Here is a 21,637-nt window from a genome sequence, read left to right on the forward strand (position 1 = left end):
TATTACATTTATATCCCGCTCTTCCCCCGAGGAGCTCAGAGTACATAGTTATTTTTATCCTCAAAACATCCTGTGATATTGTGAGGATAAAAATAAATAATAGTTATTTTTATCCTGTGAGGTAGGTTAAGCTGAGATTTACATGACTGGTCCAGAGTCACCCAGTGAGTTTCATGGTTGAATGGGGATTTGAACGCGCGTCTTCTCGGTCCTAGTCCAACACGCTAACCACTACACTGGCTCTTGGGAAATTCTCAGGGATTTAGTTTTGCATTTAACCCCTTTTTCAGTTGCTTTCCATTGTCAAAACAACTGTTAGTAGCTAACTCAACAGACCTCTTGGGGATTTCAGTCTTACCTTACAAAAAAGATTAGGTAGCTATCTCTTAAAATCCTTCACTTAATACACTTTGCTCTGATCCCCAAGCCAGCCCTTACAAGGAATCTTCCTTTGGAGCCTTGAGATGATTCTCTACTCTCTGTAAAATGCAAACAGCCTTCAGGCAGGAAGATAAATCTAAGCACTATATAACTTGAGAAACTGCCGCACTAATGGAAACTGAAACTTTTCCTCCAGATGTTGGCTGCGGCAATGATTGGTGAAAAGGAAGAATACTCACATACTTTAGTATTTCTCTATCCTATCCATGCAGGGAAGGCAACATTCAATATACAGCAATTACACACCATTACAATGACTTCATCCCAGCCTCTCCATGCCTCTTCCCACATGTAAGGCACAAGCACACTTTCAGGAATAGATGACAACACTTCTTTTATCACAACCCCCATGACACAGTGATAAGGAGACTTCCTTGTAGAACTCAGAGGCTTACATAAGAACATAAGAACAGCCCTGCTGGATCAGGCCCAAGGCCCATCTAGTCCAGCATCCTGTTTCGCACAGTGGCCCACCAGATGCCACTGGAAGCCACAGGCAGGAGTTGAGGGCGTGCCCTCTCTCTTGCCATTACTCCCCTGCAACTGGTACTCAGAGGCATCCTGCCTTGGAGGCTGGAGGTGGCCTATAGCCATCCAACTAGTAGCCCTTGATAGACCTCTCCTCCATGAAGTTATCCAAACCCCTCTTAAAGCCTTCCAGGTTGTTCGCTGTCACCACATCTTGTGGCAGAGAATTCCACAAGTTGAATATGCGTTGTGTGAAAAAATACTTCTGTTTGCTGCTCCTAAATTTCCTGGCAATCAGTTTCATGGGATGACCCCTGGTTCTAGTGTTATGTGAGAGGGAGAAGAATTTCTCTCTATCCACTTTCTCAACACCATGCATGCATAATTTTATAGACCTCTATCATGTCTCCCCACAGTCATCTTTTTTCTAAACTAAAAAGCCCCAGGTGTTGTAGTCTTGCCTCATAAGAAAGGTGCTCTAGGCCCCTGATCATCTTGGTTGCCCTCTTCTGTACCTTCTCCAGTTCAACAATGTCCTTTTTAAGATGTGGTGACCAGAACTGTACGCAGTACTCCAAGTGTGGTCGCACCATCGTTTTGTATAAGGGCATTATAATATTAGCCATTTTATTTTCAATCCCCTTCCTAATGATCCCTAGCATGGAACTGGCCTTTTTCACAGTTGCCACACATTGAGTCGACACTTTCAACGAGCTGTCCACCACGACCCCAAGATCCCTCTCCTGGTCAGTCACTGACAGCTCAGATCCTATCGACGTATACTTGAAGTTGGGGTTTTTCGTCCCAATGTGCATCACCTTACACTTGCTAGCAATGAACCACATTTGCCACTTTGTCTCCCACTCACCCAGTTTGGAGAGAGCATTTTGGAGCTCCTCACAATCCATTTTGGATTTTACTACCTGGAAGAGTTTGGTATCATCTGCAAATTTGGCCACCTCGCTGCTTACCCCTGCTTCTAGATCATTTATGAATAAATTAAGAAGCACTGGTCCCAGTACAGATACCTGGGGGACCCCGCTTCTTACTTCTCTCCATTGTGAAAACTCTCTCTATTTATACCTACCCTCTGTTTCCTGTCTTTCAACCAGTTAGCAATCCACATATGTACTTGTCCCCTTATCCCATGACTGCTAAGTTTCCTCAGGAGTCTTTGATGAGGAACTTTGTCAAAAGCTTTTTGGAGTCCAGGTATAGTCAACTGGTTCACCTTGATCCACGCACTTGTTGACACTCTCAGAGAACTCCAAAAGGTTGGTGAGGCAAGATTTACCTTTGTGGAAGCCATGCTGGCTCACTCCCAGCAGGGCCTATTCTTCTAGGTGCGTTACAATTTTATCCTTGAGGATGCTTTCCATCAATTTGCCTGGAACGGACGTTAGGTTAACCGGCCTGTAATTTCCTGGATCGCCCCTGGATCCCTTTTTGAAAATTGGTGTTATATTTGCTACTCTCCAGTCCTCTGGTACAGAGCCCAATTTCAGGGATAAGTTATAAAAGTTAGCAAGGAAGTCGGCAATTTTACATTTGAGTTCTTTGAGGACTCTTGGATGGATGCCATCCAGCTCTGGTGATTTCTTAGCTTTCAGTTTTTCCAGACAGTTTAGAACATCATCTCTTGTCACTTCTATCTGACTCAGCTCTCTAGCCTTTATCCCTAAAAAGCCTGGTTCAGGAATAGATATATACTCAGTATCCTCTGCCGTGAAGACAGACGCAAAGAACTTATTCAGCTTCTCTGCAACCTCCATATCCTCCTTAATAATCCCTTTCACTCTCTCATTGTCTAATGGTCCAACTGGCTCCCTGGCAGGTTTCCTGCTTCTGATGTATTTAAAGAAGTTTTTGTTATTCCCCTTGATGCTTTTAGCTAAATGTTCCTCAAACTCTCTTTTTGCCTCCCTTATTGTCACCTTGCATTTATTTTGCCAGAGTTTGTGTTCCTTTCTGTTTTCTTCATTTGGGCAAGCCTTCCAATTTTGGAAGGAAGTCTTCTTCCCTTTTATGACTTCCTTGATGTTATCTGTTAGCCATGCTGGCATCCTCCTGGACTTAGTGGTACCTTTCCTCCTTTTGTGTATACAATCTAACGGGGCTTCTAGTATTGTGGTTTTGAGTAAACTCCATGCATTCTGGAGCGAAGTGACTCTCCTGATTTTCCCTTTCAGCTTTCTGTTCACCATACTCCTCATTTTGGAGAAGTTTCCTCATCTGAAATTCAAAATATCCGTGTTAGACATCCTTGGTGATTCTCTCCCCACATGTATGCTGAATTTGATGGCATTATGGTCACTGTTCCCTAGAGGGTCGATGACACTGACATCATGCACCAGGTCCTGGGTGCCACTCAGAATTAAGTCCAAGGTCACCTTCTTTCTGGTTGGTTCCAAGACCAGCTGTTCTAGGGCACAGTCATTTAGCGTATCTAGAAATTTGACCTCTTTGTCATGGCCTGACTGTGAATTTACCCAGTCTATGTGTGGATAATTGAAGTCACCCATAATTACAGCCCTGTCTTTCCTTGATGCCTCCCTTATTTCCTCCTGCAACTCCCAATCACTGTCAGGATTTTGATCAGGAGGGTGATAGCACGTCCCCAGCAGCACATTCCCTTTCAGGCCTTGTATTGTCATCCACAGGGTTTTTTTGGAGGACTCCAGTCCACCTAGGTTTTCTAGCTTGTTAGATTCTATCCCTTCTTTAACATACGTTGCTACCCCTCCTCCAAGGTGCTCCTCCCTGTCCTTTCTATAGAGATACCCAGGGATAACAGTGTCCCACTGGTTTTCACTGTTCCACCATGTTTCTGTTATGCCCACTATATCTATTTCTGTGTTAGCAACCAAGCACTCCTGCTCACCCATCTTGGCTTGGAGGTTTCTGGCATTGGCATATAAGCACCTATATGCTAAGTCTCTCACCTGATGTATGCTATTCTTTTGACTCTTCTGAGGGACTCTTCTGAGGCTTCTGAGGGAAAGGATTCAGTCCTGCTGGGATGCCAATGATTCAAGACAGACTATGTGTAATGCTTCATACTATGCATGAAGCTGATTCCCCTCAAATACCGATACAATCTTTTGTGTAAAAAAATAAAGAGAGTGGCTTCTACTAGGAAGAATGCAAGCTACAACAGTGAGGTCTCTGGCAGGTACAGCGTGAGCAGTCTAATTGCTCCGTGGGAAATGGTTAGGGTGTCTCTCATGTGATTCTTTTTAGATTGTGAGCCCCTCTGGGACAAGGAACAAACTTCTAATTCCTTTTGCTATTTAAGCCACTTTGAAAACTTTTTTGTTGAAGATTCTAAATTTTCATAGAATAATAGCAATTTAGTGATGGAAGTCTTCTAGTCCAACCTATATTATTATTCTTAATAATAATCTGAAAGGCACCAAACCACTCAAGTTTGTTCATGAAACTGGTGTATAAATGATGTCATGATGTGTTGCAGTCTCTGATTTAATACAAACTGCGCCAATGGAAAGGGAGGGAAACTGAATTATTATAGAAAACTATTCCTAATGAAGGCTTTCATTATATAATATATACTTATTTAATTATAAAGGCTGTTTATCAATTTCTTCAATTTAAAATCATTTGGAAATAAATTGCTCAGGCATGTTTTTCGTGATGGTATCAGCTGAGAAATGCTTTAAAAAAACCTTTGACATTGATGCCTTTTTGTCCAATATTCACTAATTTAATACAAAATAAGATAACTCAGTTGAAAAGTACTCCAGTTTTTTTAAGTATGGTTGCGGTAGCTTTGAATGTACAGTGTTTGCTTCTCAAATACTGTTGAGATACTACTTCGTTCCCTTTTGTTCTCAGCTAGATCGAGTTGTAACTATGACAACCTACCAGATGCAGCTGTGCTTTCACCCGTGATACTCTGCCACACTATGTTGTTCCATTGTAAACATGTTTAATGTATGCAATTCTGGTACTTCATTTGTACAACATGAATTGATTAGCTATTGCTGAATCAAACTATTTACTATCATTACTATCCATACAAAACTGGAAACAATTGGGAAAATTACAGCTGCTTCACAGTAGAGTTCCCAAGTCCCATCTAAAAGAATGGAGCATGTGTGGTTACAGATCTATGGGCTATATAGCAGCAAAGCTCACTTTGTGACCTACACTTGAAAAAGTGTTTCAACCAAATGTGAATTTTCAATGAGTTAATCTATATGATGCATGTTCTGAAAAGCATGTTGCCTTATTTAAATATTTATTTTTTATATGGATACCCCTAAAAACTCTTAAACATAAATAAAAAATGTAATGTATGAGTCAGCCCTTCATGAGTTTTACTCTTAGTTGTTTCTAATAAAATTAATACTAATTGGTTGCTATTTTAATAGGCTTACAGCATGGTTTCACTTTGCTTTGAATATATTACTATTTGAAAGAAACAATGGTGACTTCTTTTGTTTCATTTGAAACTTTTTATGAAGTCAGTATGCATTTGGGAGAATGCTCATCCAAATATTTTAAGCAAATTACTCTTCCAGTGAAGTTTTAAATATTGCCAGATAATAAATACTTCTCTAGTCTTTCCCCCATAAGATTGCAGTAAACCAATTTAAATGAAAATGGCCACCCATTGTTGTTGGGGGGGACTTGCTTCCTGATGATTTTGTTTAGATTTAGAAAAGTAGTTTTCTTAAATTCTACAGCAATGCTGTTTCAGAAATGTGTAGATAGCTATGACATATATTTTAGCACAAACTGTTTTTGAAGTATATGAGTGCCCATTACTCCAAAAAACTGTCAAGAGCTTTTTCTTCAGGCAAGCATTTATGACTAAGATGTCTTACTGTTGGTTCTCTGTTTTTAATCTATCCTTTTTATAATGTTTTAAATGATATTGCTGTAATGTTGATATTTTTATTTTTATTTATTTATTTAAAAATAAATATTTTTATTTTTTTTCCTCCCTTTTAATTGTAGCCCTCTTGGAGAACAGTGGTTGAAGGGCAGGCTAAACATTGCCAAATAAATAAATAGCATTTTAAAATTATATTGATTATTTGCTCTAAAGTATTCTAACTAATCAATACAGTTTTTAAACTGTATATCTCCATTCCTTATTCTTCTCTGAAATGACTGAGAAACCTTTAAACATCGTAATCAGACTGCAATGCTGCCCGTCAAACAGGGGTAGGTGAAAGAGATGGAAATTGTCATCTGACACTAAAACAGGGACAGAATGTGAAACATTGGGTCACACTAGAGAAAATGATTGCAGTAAACTGCTATTGGTAGTCAAGGCAACAGCAGACAGGACTTACTGAGAGAAACAATAAAAGCAGTCGTACCTTCAGTTATTTGATTCTATTAATGAGATATATTTATTGCCGCTATGTGTATTCAAATAAAAAAGCAACAGATCGTGCAGAAATACAAGGATTTATTTAGTGTTTGTTTTTCTCCCCCTCTCCCACCCCCCATCTTTGTAGGTCCACTGGAAAGGAGTTTGCGTTGAAGATTATAGACAAAGGGAAATGCTGTGGAAAGGTATGAGGGAATAGCTTTGTATGGCAAGAGAGCCTAACACAGTCATCTTATCCAGTTCTAAATAAAGGCAGAATGTTTAGGTTTTAAAATATTGCAGATAGCTCTTTGTCCTACAAAACCTTGAGGGATCAAGATGTACAGTTTCTCTGGGCAACTTGTTCAGTCATCAGGTCACTGTTAGGAAATGCTTCCCAATAACAGCATTAACATACAGTATGTGTTTTCTGTTAGGATTTTGTATAACTATATCTGCACATATAGTTCTGTTTTTGAAAATTTAATAAACCAACAGAGTGTATGCCATCTGTTTCACTAATTTAACATACAATGGTATGCAATCATCCTTCTGATAAGATTATCAGACATAATAGAGCTGCTTCATTATAGCAAATATAATAGTTTTAAGAATCTCTCAAAAAGCAATGCCTTTAATTACTTCAGTATTAAGGTTGTCTGGAAAACAAGTACTAATTGGATCTCAAATGTTACTGAATTAAAATTATTGTGTAAACAATGTACTCTCATTCTGTTGTTACATTGCATTCTATGAACCCAGAGCAGACTTCTGCTTACAGAACACGGCTTTCCTGCTGCTTCCTTCACACTTTACCCTTCTGCCTTCTAAAATCACTTTCTGAGGTTCAGGGGATCATCAGAAAGATTTGGTATAAAAGGCTGTCTCTGGGTAGTAGTTAGAAATTGGAGACCCACGTCGGAGACGCACATCTCCAATTGGGTTTGGTCTCCAATTTGGTCTCCAGTGGGTTTGTCTCCTTGCACAGGGTACCATTTGATCCCAGCCAATATTGTAGAACTTCAAAGGGCAACACTAGAGTACATGAACTATGGGGAAATGCTTCACTGTAGAGATAGGAATGCTAGTTCAAAGAGGCTGTGGTTTGTTTTCTAAACAAAAGAGGTGGCATTAAATAAGTTAATTGGTTTTGCTTCAGGGTCTTCAGAAGTGAAGGTAAGTGTGTGAGGAATAGAAGTAAAGGATTGTTCCAGAGTTCACCATCAGAACTTAATCTGAAAGTTGCATTGCAATACATGATGGACCATCTTCAGGGGAAACCCTATGCAGAATCAGGGGCGGATTAAGCCTTTTGCCACCCGTAGGCGGCCAAGGATTTTCTGCCCCCACCGCAGAGAGAAGAGTAGGGATGGTGAGGATGAAGCCCCCATTTTTTACTTCTAAATGCCGCCGCAGCGGCAGGATCGCAGACAGCCAGTGAAGGCCACACAGCAGCGGGAAGTGGGAGACGAGAGGCAAGTCACTGCCTTTTACATTAAAATGTTGCTGCTGCCTGTGCTGCTTCCCATGCTGCTCCTGGGCGTGCACTCATTTGAGAGGGAGGAGGGGATCTGGAAGGAGCTCTCCCTTGCTCCAGTTCCTCCACGCAGAGGAAGCTACCTGCTTTAAGGTAAAATGGGGAAACTTCCTTTCCCACCACAGCCCTCCCAGGCCCCATTCCTCCGCACAGGCAGCAGCAGCATTGGTGTGGTAGCACTGGTGTTGCTACCACTGGTCTTGTGGCAGCAAGCATTACTTGTGCCCTTAGCTAAGCAGAGTCTGCCCTGGTTGCATATGAAAGGGAGACTAGAAGTGTGAGCACTGTAGGATATTCCTCTCAGGGGATGGAGTTGCTCTGGGAAGAGCAGAAGGTCCCAAGTTCCCTCCCTGGCTTCTCCAAGATAGGGCTGAGAGAGATTCTTGCCTGCAACCTTGGAGAAGCCGCCTCCAGTCTGTGTAGACCAGGGATTCTCAACGTGTGGGTCCCCAGATGTAATTGGACTTCAACTCCCATAATTCCCAACCAAAGGCCACTGGGGCAGGGGATTATGGGAGCTGAAGTCCAATAACATCTGGGGACCCACACATTGAGAAACCCTGGTGTAGACAATACTGAGCTAGACGGACCAATGGTCTGACTCAATATATGGCAGTTTCCTATGTTCCTAATGTAAAAGCGGAGACTTGGCTCTCATCCTCCACTCTCCGCAGCTTCCATTGTGTGGACTTGACTGGCTGTCCCCCATCCCACCACTGTGCCAGCATTTAGAAGTAAAAAATGGGGCCTCATACTCGTCACCCCTACCCTCCTTGCTGCAGTGGTGGGGTGGCAAGAGGCTTAATCTTTTGCTGTAGCCAGCAGTGGCAGTTTTAAAAGTTTTTTTAAAAGAAAAAATTACAAGTTTAAAACAAAAGAAAAAAACTTCTCCCCCATCCCAAGAAATGCCGCTCCTCCGGGATTCACCACTGTAGACAATTTCCTCCATTGCCTCTGCGATAATCCACCTATGTGCAGAATTCTTTACAATATTTTTATGCAGAAGTCATCAAATTAGTAATGATAGTGGCCAGGTCTCTTAGCGTTGGTGTGATTATCTGAGGGACAGTTCATTCAATAATAAAGCGATACAGCTTGGGTTTTGTATGCCACATTGAATATGTTTGTATAAAATCAGATTTGCTTTGCTTTTAAATCCCTGGACAGCATACTACTTCAGGCTGTGGGCGTGGGGTTGATGTTTAAATGTTTCCTTATGACCTGGAGATTTTTTGTATAAGCCTTAACAATGCCTAATGGGCTATTTTCTAAGTACAGGAAGAGTTGTTTTCATGGGGATCATTCAATATGAAAACCCCATGCCTGAAGTGGACAGTCCAAGAAATGCTTTATTACTTCTGCGGATTATATAAATTGCCCCTTAGTGCTCTGCTTACTGAAACATTTAAACCAGTGATTAGTGTAAGAAGTTTCTTGCTTTAAAAAGAAAGAAAAAAAGAAAGACTGTCTAATTTGCTGCAGTTACAAAATCAGCCTCTCTAGCTGAAGTTGGAAGTAAGTAAGTATCAATTGGAATTATTTCCAAGTAAGAATGTTTAGGATTGCAGCTATTCTATCTTCTATTTTTCGGTTTATGCTGGCTCATATTCTGTGTAGGGCAGTGGAAAGCAGTGTGGGTGCAAAAATGCTATCTTGGCATTCAGCCTAGAGTGTTGCCCGGAAGGCACATTTGCATGGAGAGAGCAATTTTTGCTGCTCTCTCCTCCCTCCAAAAGAACCTTTTGGATTTGGAATATGTCTGGTCACACAAACATATAAGATGGGGTTCTCATAAATACTGCAAATTGTTATTATTTAATTCAGTCTTTTCATGCTTTGTAGTTATTAGGAATGTGCAGAATGTTGCAAGGTCAAAACATTTTTATTCAAAACAGGCCATTTTGAGTGTTTCAAGCCCAAAACAGAACAACCTCGTTTCAATCAAAATGTTTTGACATTTCAAGTGCCATTTGGGCAGACTGTTTTTTCCTTACTAAATGGTTTTCTGGCACTGGCTTCCTATTGGCTTGCAATCTCCTTGCTTCTTGGTTGACTTATTATCATGCAAATCAAGTGTTGACATAGGCAACTGTGCCCCATTGGCTGGAGGCAGAGAGAACTCAAAAGGAGAGAATTTCAAAATGTATTCCAAAAGACTGGAAGGCAGAGAGAGCTCTTGAAGAGGCTATATTAGGGGAGTAGGAAAGAATCAAAGGTTTGTTTTTGTGGTTTTCTTTTCTCCGCATCTAGTATAATATGCTGTGCTATTGCTGCTATAACTATCTGGTTTTGCTGGATCTCAGATTGACAAAGGCAGAGCTTGAGTGCCTGCCTTGAGTTGTGGTTTGTTTTGTTTGTGAGATAGTGCTGTGACAAGAAATCATGGACAGTGGTGTGTGTGTAATATTTCTCGGTGATTGCTGTGATGAGCTCCATGTCCGTCCTTAGTCTGCTCAACAATCTGCATTGCAAGGTGTACTGAGTCAAAATGTGGCTAAAGTTGTTCTAGTTGAGCATATGGCTATGCTTGCTGCTAAGGGTGCTTCTGTGGCAGCTGTTGCAATGCTGAAGTAAGTTGCGCCAATGGTGGTACTGCAGTGCCGGCAGTGGATTCTGGGTCAGTGATTCAATTTTTGCCATTTTTGAACTTGTTTGAAATGTATGCTCTGTGCTGGGAGGGACAGATTCCCTTTTATTGTGTACTTCTGCAGTGTTTTTCAAGGCAAGGTTGCAAAATGCATTGCAAATTGCAATGCAAATCTGTTCCGGCCATAGGGAACAATGGGGAACTCAAAACACCCCCATTGTTCCCCATGGGAAGTTTCCCAGGGACACCAAAATGGGTTTGTGGTAGGGCATGATGGGTGCTACCTACCACCCAATGTACAAGGGAAATGGTCAAGCGGGCAATTTTAAACAAATTTTTAACCTTTCCCCAAAAACTCCTTAGAATCCTATTGAGACTTTGGTGAAAGGTTAAACAATTTTTTCAAAATCTCTTGCTTGCCAATTTCTTTTGTGGGTTGGGTGGTAGGTATCCCCTATCATGCTCTACTACCCCACACACCTGCGAGTCCCTAGGATATACCCATGGGGACAAAGGGGTGTTTTGAGTTCCCAATTGTTCCCTAAGGCCAGAACTCTTGAAATATTTCAACTTCCATCAAAATAGGCAGCTCAACCACTTTTTCAGCAGAACGTTTCAGCCATTTTGTGTTTTGTTTCAAGCTCAAAACAAAACGTAAAACCTGTTTCGTGCACATCCCTAGTAGTTATCAAAATGATAGCGTCAAAAACTAAGTAGACTAATCATAGAATAGCGTAGAATGTGGTGAGACACTTTAGAGAAATGGCCTGAGGCTAATAGTTTTCAAAGTATGGGACTTCAAGTGCACCAAGAACTGCCTATCAGTGTGTACCTTGGCTTCAGGATTCATAAAACTTCCGGCTGGGCTGATTATGAGGTTTATTACTTTTTTTCATGTAAATGAATTAGATCCAGAAAGCAATCTACACTTAATTGTGTTGATTTACAAGACTATTTACTATGGTGAACCACATCTAGAAATGTGGTTCGTACTTCACCTATGCTAAAGCAGTTTCTAGCAGCCATAATTAGCTTCATTTGTTTTTATTGCCTTCTAACTTCCACATAAGAATTGTCCATCTTGGATACGTGTGGTTGTATCCCTACATGGAGAGTTATGCTCTCTCTCATACAGCACTGTTCATATCTCACTAGACTGAGATATTATTCCTTACTATCTGTGGTCTGCTTCCTGGGACAAAGGCAAAAAATATTCATTACCTATAGTTCTTGTTAGCAGTAACTGAAGAGCTGTCTAGGGACTTAATAAATGCAATTATTTGTAAAAGTGTGTGTGTGTGTGTGTGTGTGTGTGTGTGTGTGTGTGTGTGTAAATAAAACCTGAGTTTAGCATGCTCCTGTCACCAGAGAGGAATCATGACTGAACATAGCCAGGCCAAGAAGACGATAAATACCCTAAACTCAGTTGCATTATAGCATTTACAGTTTATAAAATATCAAGATTTTGACTCTGGGCTGTTAAATGATACATTATTACATTTGAGGCTTTGGGTAATTCTTTAATCCAGTTATGACAAGGTAACACAGATAGTTTCATGTGTACAGTGTTCATGAAACTTAGGCATTATTTGCAGTGATATGAAAAATTTCACTCTCATACCACATTCGAACTGTAGTTCCCTCTCCCACTAAGCTCTATGCCTTTTTTTTCTTTAGCTAAGTCTCAACCATGCTGTTAAAATCCATTCATATTTCTTTTTCTTTTCTTCAGCACACGTTTGTTTGGAGCAGACATATGTTTGTTTCAGAAAGTCTATTGATGCTCTCACATATTGGGTTTCAAAGGTGCGACCTGTTTAAGAGATGTCTGATGTTCCACATGTTCACAAGAGGAGATGCACGCTTAGCATGTGGGATTTTAGTAGTAAAAACATAGTAAAATTAATGGACGACACAGATTTGGATGGAAAGTGAATACTCAGGCCGTCTGATTTATGATCCCTATGATGCAGAGCAAATAGCAGTTAATTGTTCAGGCACTGCTCATGTTCATTAGTCATAGAATGCTCACATGAACTCCCTGCAGTTTTTCTTCACAAATGCATGAAGTGCATGTTAAAATGTTTGTACCGTGATAAAGATCAGGATTCTAGTGGGGTTTTCTGGTGTCTTCCAAAGTGTGTGTGGAGCAACTGTCAACAGCTGAAATGAAATGAAGTACACTTAGTTATCTTCCTGAAACAGAAAGCATCAAATCATTTATTTGATAAATACAAATAGATGCCTTGGTTTCTGTGCAAAATGTAATGTTAGAGGATTTACTTAGTGTGTGTAGTGCAGTGTTACAAGATTCATTTCTGTAGAGACCTGAATTACCAATCATGAGGACTTGGCTGCAGCTGGCCCTCAGTCTAACCATCCTCTGCGGCCAAAAATACTTTTAAATCTCTGTGGTTGTGTAGGCTTGCAGTCATTGAACCCTATGTCACTAAAAAGACAGACCAAAACTTAGTAGTGTGATAAAAAGGGCAGATGGGTGTGAGGTGGGACTAAAATAACTGACAGATGCCAGAAAATATATTAAACCAAGACAAAGATTTCAAGAATGCAAAAAACAGTACGGGAACAGTAGATGAAAGATTAGGTTGGCAAGAGTACTACAAAATACAAAACAAACTTGCTAGCCTTCTGTCGGAAGGCCAGCTCCCTCACTGCTAACTTCCCTAGTAGTTTCAGCCCATCATGTACTGTTAGTGTTCTAACCTTCTGGCTCACACAACGCTCAGCAGGAAACAGTCTAACAGTACTCTTCTCTCTCACAGCTCTCACCTCACCTCTCACTCTCCCCCTCCCCCTCCCCTTGGGCTTTCCTTATTATTCAGTTCTAAAAGGATATCTTGGCCAATGAGTTTGTTACTTTAGGCAGCTAGAACCTCCTTTCTCTGTCTGGAGACAACCAAATGTAACCGTTTACAACTTTCCCTCCAAATCTCTGCAGCTGACATCTTTTACCTCAAAGCTGCTTGTCAGAGGTTGCAACATTTATAACCCTTACAGAGCTTGGAGTGGACACAGAACAAGACAAGTACAAAACAAATTATAAACCATAAGACAAAGTGGGAAGGGGTCATTCCTTCACACCAATATTTTGTTAGCAATGAATGCATAGTATCATTGAACCAAAGATTTATTTATTCCCGCCCTAAATGATACAGAGAAAAATAGTGCTGGAAAGGTACTATAGGGAGTCAATATGTCACCTGCAAATTATACATTAAACTACATTATTAAAGAATGTTTTTGGTTGTTTTTCTTTTTCTCTGCTTTCCAACAATGAACAGGAACACTTGATTGAGAATGAAGTCTCAATACTGCGCCAAGTGAAACATCCTAATATTATTATGCTAATAGAGGAGATGGATACTGTAACTGAACTTTATTTGGTGATGGAGTTGGTCAAGGTGAGAATGTTTACCACTATTGAACATGAAGGTATAGGTCCTGGGCCCAACCCTCTAGGTCTTTGTACAGAAAAATGTCCTCTGCTTTAATGACTACACATTTCCTAATGAATACTGGACACACCAGTATTTTTCATATTCACAGTAATGCATGAGAGTGTGCTGTATAGTGTAATGTGGCCTTTTTGAAAGATAGCAGGTGCAATCTAGAGAACATTAGGTGTGCCGTACTCCTAGAAAAACTAGATATCGAACCTGATTTTATGAAAGATGTTAAAAAAATAAGTAAAGTTCTATTAGTTCAAATTAAGTAGTATGAAGAATAGAGAACCTTAGTTACTCAGTTCAGAAATCTAGTGCCATTGATTTCTATAACAGTTATGCACACCCAACTGTCTCTGGATTACACCCACTGTGACTTTTTTTTGTGGGGGGGCTGCCACATTGCATAATGGAAACATTTATGTAGCCATTTGGTATTATGGCTACATAAATATTAACTCTTATAATTTTTTTAATGTAATAATAACAGACAACTGATTGTATTGAATTAAAATATTTAACATACTGTCTCCATCAGCAGTGAGAAAGGTTGAGGGGAATAATAATATTTTCTCTTATAGGGAGGAGATCTTTTTGATGCTATCACTTCATCAACAAAATACACAGAGCGTGATGGGAGTGCAATGGTCTACAATCTAGCCAGTGCACTGAAATATCTGCATGGTCTCAACATCGTTCACAGAGATATCAAGCCAGAAAATCTCCTGGTATGTTGCTTGTTTTCGCTTGATTCCTGTTGCTCCTTCCATCTCACATTAATGCAAATGCATGCATATATGTGTTAAGAAGCAATCAGGGTATAGAGGAACATGAATTAAATAATTTTGTACTTATCTGTTTTAATGAAATGCATTGGATCACATGATTCACCCATCTTAATGTTTTTCAAATTCTGTCATTTTCATTTTGATTGATGATAGTGTCTTGAGTAAGAGGATTTGTTTTCTTTTAACAATGAAGGCTTTAAATTTAAAGTTACTTGAAAGAACAGACTGGAACAAATGCTTTTAAATAGTTTGAAATTTCTATTTTAAAAAATCATTCAGAATTCCCAAAGCTGTTTTCAAAACGGAGAATGAATCATATCAAATATTAAAACAAGCAGCATAAGCATAAAATAAGACACAGTAGACAAAAGCACTGCAATATTTTGAAAGTCTGGGCAGATAATATTAGTATGTCCTAGCTTGATGCCTAGATCTTAGTAGACTGCATCAGGTGAGCAGCCCTGGAGAAACTATTCCAAATAACTGAAAAGATTCTTGCACCACCACTCAGCTAACTTCTGATGACAGGGGCACGTGAACAAGCTCATCTGATCTTAATGCACAGGCAAGTACATGTGAAAGGACATGGCCCTTCTGCTACTTAAATTACTATTTAATAAACCATTTACACTCTGGTTGTTTGTATTGACTATGAAAGAATTTCTGTGGAAAGCAAAACCTGTCAGAAAAATCAGGTTTTTTCAGCAGAATGCCTAATAAGAGCATATATCATGCTAGGGCTGTGCTTCATAAATTTTATGAAGAAATTAGCAACAAACTTCAGGTGTCCCCTGCCCGCTTTTATCAATGGGAATGTAACCATCTTGATGTTCACAGATATGAATAAATGTCTGAAACTGGGGGATCTGGAACAGATGTATGAAGATGTATTTTTTTTAATTAAATGAAATTTTAAGTACCTTTAGCCCCTCCGGGGGAGGTTGCTGAAGCCGCGGGGCGGGGTCTGCGTGGGTTCCCTCTCCCCCCGCTGGCCTTCTTCATCACCGCCGCGGCCTGCCGCAGCCGGGTAAAACTGAGCATTTTCGGCCCTTTCAGGCCTCCACACGAGGCCCTCTGCATTGGTGCATGCACAGCAGCGGCCAAAATGGCGGCTGCACGCTCGTACGGAGGCCCAAAAGGGCTGAAAATGGTCAGTTTTACCCGGCTGCAGCGGGCCGCGGTGATGATGAAGAAGGCCAGCGAGGGGAGAGGGAACCCACGCGGACCCCACCGCGCGGCTTCAGCAAGCCCTCTGAAGGGGCTAAAGGTACTTAAAATGTCATTTAATTTTTTTTTTTTAATCCCGGACTGATGGGGAGACAGACCGAACTGGCCCAGTTCCGTTCGAGGCCAGTCCGGCCTCTAACCGAACTGGGCCAGACAGTTCTATGCACACCCCTAATTATCACTTGTTCTGAATGTCCAAATCTGTACTGCTCCTATTATTGAGCTCTCTTACTGCTTTGGCTGCTGTTATAACTTAGGGATATGCACAAAACTGCTTTATTCGGTTCAAATCTGAACCAGATTCAAACCGGACTGAGTATGTTCGGTTTTGGCACCCCTCAAGCCAGGCCCCGGTGTGGTTTGAATTCAAGCTGGTTTGGACCCAGTTCAAGGGTGGCAGGGGGCAGTAAAATTGATTAGAAAAAAGTAACGACTTACCGCTGCCAAGGGCTGCTTCAGCTGCAGGGGGTCTCGGGCAGCTTCCCCTCCCCCACTGGCCTGCCACTGAGTCTCCATGGGCCAGTTCATCCCATTTAAGGGCCATTTCAGCCCTCTGAGCATGGGCCACAGCCATTTTTCTTGGGTGCTGTACATGTTCACTGGCAATTTGCATGACCTGGTTCACATAAATGGCCAGTGCACCTGGGTGGCCAGAACCTAAGGGGTATACCCGTGGGTCAAATGGGCCGTAAGCCAGAATTTGGCTTTTAAAAAGCCAAATCTGGCCACCTAGCAGTGCACATGCATGGCAGTCCAAAAAACAGCTGCTGCATGCGCAGAGGGCTGAAACGGTACTGAGCGGCAGTAAGTCATTACTTTTTCCAATCAATTTTACCACAGCCCTCGAACTGGGCCCAAACTGGCTCGTCCGGTTCGACCTCGAAGCAGGCCCAGCTTGGCTAGAGGTCAAGCCTTTGAGCCGAGCCAGTTCAAGCTTGAGCTGCCTTGCACACCTCTGTTAGAACTGCCAGTATTCCAGTATATTGACATTAAATGACATTACTGGGTAGGTAGACTGGATTAGCAAGCATGGTAAAGTAAGTGAAGGGAATAAACAAGCATTTTTCCCCCTGGAAAATATTAATTATTTATTTATTTATTTATTTATTTATTTATTTATTTATTTACCCAGTCAGACAGGTGTTACTGACTGGTTTGTTTTATCCAGATATCGAGTCCTTCCGAAGGACTTGGGATGGTATTATTATTATTATTATTTCACATTTATATCCTGCTCTTCCTCCAAGGAGCCCAGAGCGGTGTACTACATACTTGAGTTTCTCTTTCACAACAACCCTGTGAAGTAGGTTAGGCTGAGAGAGAAGTGACTGGCCCAGAGTCACCCAGCTAGTTTCATGGCTGAATGGGGATTTGAACTCGGGTCTCCCCAGTCCTAGTCCAGCACTCTAACCACTACACCGCGCTGGCTCTTTATGTGACAAATAGATCCATTCCCCAGGATATTTTCCCTCCTATTACAACAATTCTAGCTGAAACCCTGTGTATTGAGATTTGTATTTGAAGCAGAACAGTTTAAATCGGCAAAAGACATCTCTGGATAACATTTCTACTAAGTACATGCTTCAATTTTTTTTAAGCTGCTTACTGTTTGCCTAGTTGTTGAAGTAATCTGAAGAATGTATTTACTTCCTTTAAAAAGCTAACAAATCACCAGGGCCGGATGGCATTCATCCAAGAGTCCTCAAAGAACTCAGATGTGAAATTGCCGACCTCCTTGCTAAAATATTAAACTTATCCCTGAAATCGAGCTCTGTACCAGAGGACTGGAGAGTAGCAAATGTAACACCGATTTTCAAGAAGGGATCCGGGGCAATCCAGAATAACTAGCCGGTTAGCCTAACGTCCATTCCAGGCAAATTGATGGAAAGCATCCTCAAGGATAAAATTGTAAAGCACCTAGAATAACAGGCCCTGCTGGGAGTGAGCCAGCATGGCTTCTGCAAAGGTAAATCTTGCCTCACCAACCTTTTGGACTTCTTTGAGAGTGTCAACGAAAGTGTGGATCAAGGTGATCCAGTTGACATAGTCTACCTCGACTTCTAAAAAGCTTTTGACAAAGTTCCTCATCAAAGACTCCTGAGGAAACTTAGCGGTCATGGGATAAGGGGACAAGTACATGTGTGGATTGCTAACTGGTTGAAAGACAGGAAACAGAGGGTAGGTATAAATGGAGAGTTTTCACAATAGAGAGAAGTAAGAAGTGGGGTCCCCCAGGGATCTGTACTGGGACCGGTGCTTTTAAAATTTATTCATAAATGATCTAGAAGCAGGGGTAAGCAGTGATGTGGCCAAATTTGCAGATGATACCAAACTCTTTCGGGTAGTGAAATCCAAAACGGATTTTGAGCAGCTCCAAAAGGATCTCTCCAAACTGGGGGAGTGGGCGACAAAATGGCAAATGCGGTTCAATGTTAGCAAGTGTAAAGTGATGCACATTGGGACGAAGAACCCCAACTTCAAGCATATGCTGATGGGATCGGAGCTGTCAGTGACGGACCAGGAGAGGGATCTTGGGGTTATGGTGGACAGCTCGTTGAAAGTGTCGACTCAATGTGCGGCAGCTGTGAAAAAGGCAAATTGAATGCTAGGGATCATTAGAAAGGGGATTGAAAATAAAACGGCTAACATTATAATGCCCTTATACAAAACGATGGTGCGACCACACTTGGAGTACTGCGTACAGTTCTGGTCACCACATCTTAAAAAGGACATTGTTGAACTGGAGAAGGTACAGAAGAGGGCAACCAAGATGATCAGGGGCCTAGAGCACCTTTCTTATGAGGCAAGACTACCAACACCTGGGGTTTTTTAGTTTAGAAAAAAGACAACTGCGGGGAGACATGATAGAGGTCTATAAAATCATGCATGGTGTGGAGAAAGTGGAGAGAGAGAAATTCTTTTCCCTCTCACACAACACTAGAACCAGGGGTCACTCCATGAAACTGATTGCCAGGAGGTCTAGGAGCAACAAACGGAAGTAGTTTTTCACACGTGTGATTCACTTGTGGAACTCTCTGCCACAGGATGTGGTGACGGCCAACAACCTGGATGGCTTTAAAAGGGGTTTGGATGACTTCATGGAGGAGAGGTCTATCAGTGGCTACTAGTCGGAGGGCTATGGGCCACCTCCAGCCTCAAAGGCAGGGTGCCTCTGAGTACCAGTTGCAGGAGAGTAATGGCAGGTGAGACGGCACACCCTCAACTCCTGCCTGTGGCTTCCAGTGGCATCTGGTGGGCCAGTGTGCGAAACAGGATGCTGGACTAGATGGGCCTTGAGCCTGATCCAGCAGGGCTGTTCTTATGTTTCTTGAAATTATCGTATATACAATATGAGTATTCAAGTGACAAAGTCAGCTAAGAATTTTGCGAACATGTTTCATCTTTTTAATAGTGTTCCCCATACAAAATAATTTTGTACTATATCTTGAAGTAAATTTCATATGAAGATTAACTTTATGCATTATAGGGAAGCGTGCAGCAAGCAAGACATCAGTACAGTTATAGTGGCAGGCTGAGATTCACTATTGTCAATGCAGCCTGATTTAAAAGAATAACAATGACATCAGAAACTTAAGTGAGTTGAAGCTCTCAGGCTAATCTGACACTTTAAGCTCTCATTAGTAATCAAATCAGGTATAAATAGGCACAGATGCACTTTTCACTTGGAAGCCTAAAGAGATTACTTGACAGATGCCATGACTGGCATGGGATTGCATATTGAGGTGACATAACAGGTCTCAATGTAAATAATTCCTTATCTTAGAAATACATTTAGATGTTTAATATAAGGTCAGCCACTTGCCTAATTTGCATTCTCTTTTACCAGTTCTTTTTTAATATATGCTAAAAGGGCAATGGAAGGCAGACATGTTCTGTTTAGGAGTATACATATTTCCATTGCTGCTGTGAAGTATCATAACATGCTACATGTTTGTGTTTGTATTGTGGGTCTTTATACTAAATAAATATAAATTATTTCTCTATTCATAACTGATATCAAAATGATATAAAATTAGAAACCTCAACAATAAAACATATCCAATAAAATGAGTCAAAACAAATCAGTGACATATACATAGCAACAAACTAAAGTTCATAAACTTATAAATATTTTAAGCACCAGCAAACTAAAAGACATCATCAGTTTACTAGAATGATGTGTCTACTATAAGAATCATGTGACTCCCTAACCTTACCATCCACATTAGCCATGATTAGTTTCCAGTCTTGGTTCAAGGTACTATCCTTACCCTGGTTCCCAGGGCTTTGAAGATATCTTAAGGACTGCCTCCTCCCATATGAACTTGTTTGAAGAGTGGTTAGTGGCTCCCTCTGCTAAAGGGTGCGGATGCCACACATACAAAGTCCTTCAATCAGTCAAAGAGCAAACTTACCTGGGAACTGGTACATAAAGTCCTCCTGTATTGCTCTGTCACTTCAGTCAGTCCAGACAAATTCAGCTTCTTACTGAAGGATATGAGTTGAGAAATTTCAGTAGATCCTACCTAAAATGTGTTACGCCCACCATGTGATGAGAGAGATACATACTGAATTTGTCTAGACCAGTGATTCTCAAACTTGGGTCCTCAGGTGTTATTGGACTTCAACTCCCATAATCCCCAACCAAAGGCCACTGAGGCTGGGGATTATGGGAGTTGAAGTCCAATAACACCTGAGGACCCAAGTTTGAGAATCCCTGGTCTAGACTGACTGAGCGACAGAGCAATACTAGAGGACTCTACGGACCAGTTCATCATCTATACCTGGTTTTGTGTGTGTGTTTATTTTTTGCATATATGGAATTAATAGTAGATATTTTGGTTTGGTTTGGGGCAAAGGAATCCATATGAAACCAGCAGTTTATATTAGTATATAAATATAAGATCACCATATCTTTTTTATGTTTCTAATTTGTAATAGAGAAATAAAGTCAGTAGTATTAACAGAACTAGTGTTGTAAGTGTGAGCCGAATGCGCCTGTTTCCCCTTGAGCAGCCTCCTCCCAAGGCCATCTGCTTTTAAATTACTCCCCTGACTCTAGAATTTCTGCATCCAGGAACTGTGTTTGCAAAGTATAAGGTCTTGTTGTACTTCAGTTGTATGATAAACATAATTCATTTTATTTATTGTATTTATCCGGATTTTCTTGAATGACTAGAATCCTGAATTTTTTCAGGCACGTTGCATGTTTATGATTTTATAAATCCTGTAAATACAACGAATTGAGGAAACAATTCTAATGATATTTTATATGACATATAATGCACTGAGCTAGTCAAAACTGAAAACTATCTTTTCAAGATACAAGAAGATTTTATGGAGATCTGCTAAGAAGTATGAGTGTGTGATGTTGAACCTATTGCCAGAAGGTATATTGAGCTATTCAGAGTGTAGATATATGTATTTTAGAGATGTAGTTGACCTATGAAACTCAAATGGAACCTATGCATGAATGACTCTGTGTACCATTTTTGAAATTTGCTATGATAGTAAAGAGGAACCTTGTAAAGTGGTGGCTCTCATATTTAGCAGGGGAAGAGCAACTCTCTCTGTTCAACCCAGCATAGTGTGTTTCCAGTGGCTGTTGCTAGTGTCACTCCCGCCACCCCTACCCCAACTCTCATATAAGACAGGCAGACTGTATGTTATGTGAGCCTTTTGGGGACAGGGGATGATTTTCTTATACCTTTTGCAATGTAAACTGCTTTGAGAACCTTTTGGCTGAAAAATAATGAATGCATGGCTTTATATGTGCCTTTTTAA

The 21,637-nt window shown here is 40.9% G+C and overlaps 1 protein-coding gene across 4 annotated transcripts in view; it reads left to right on the top strand.

The window, feature by feature from the left end:
• Positions 1 to 21,637, top strand: part of DCLK2 (doublecortin like kinase 2) — a 155,676-nt gene that overhangs the window by 114,816 nt on the left and 19,223 nt on the right. For all 4 annotated transcript variants that reach the window (XM_053255839.1, XM_053255840.1, XM_053255837.1 and 1 more), the window contains 3 exons: positions 6,399 to 6,456; positions 13,677 to 13,796; positions 14,420 to 14,566. In XM_053255839.1, the coding sequence (XP_053111814.1) occupies positions 6,399 to 6,456; positions 13,677 to 13,796; positions 14,420 to 14,566 (325 nt within the window). The remainder of the gene's footprint in view (positions 1 to 6,398; positions 6,457 to 13,676; positions 13,797 to 14,419; positions 14,567 to 21,637) is intronic.

The sequence above is a fragment of the Hemicordylus capensis genome, chromosome 5 (assembly GCF_027244095.1).
Source record: "Hemicordylus capensis ecotype Gifberg chromosome 5, rHemCap1.1.pri, whole genome shotgun sequence".
NCBI lineage: Eukaryota > Metazoa > Chordata > Lepidosauria > Squamata > Cordylidae > Hemicordylus > Hemicordylus capensis.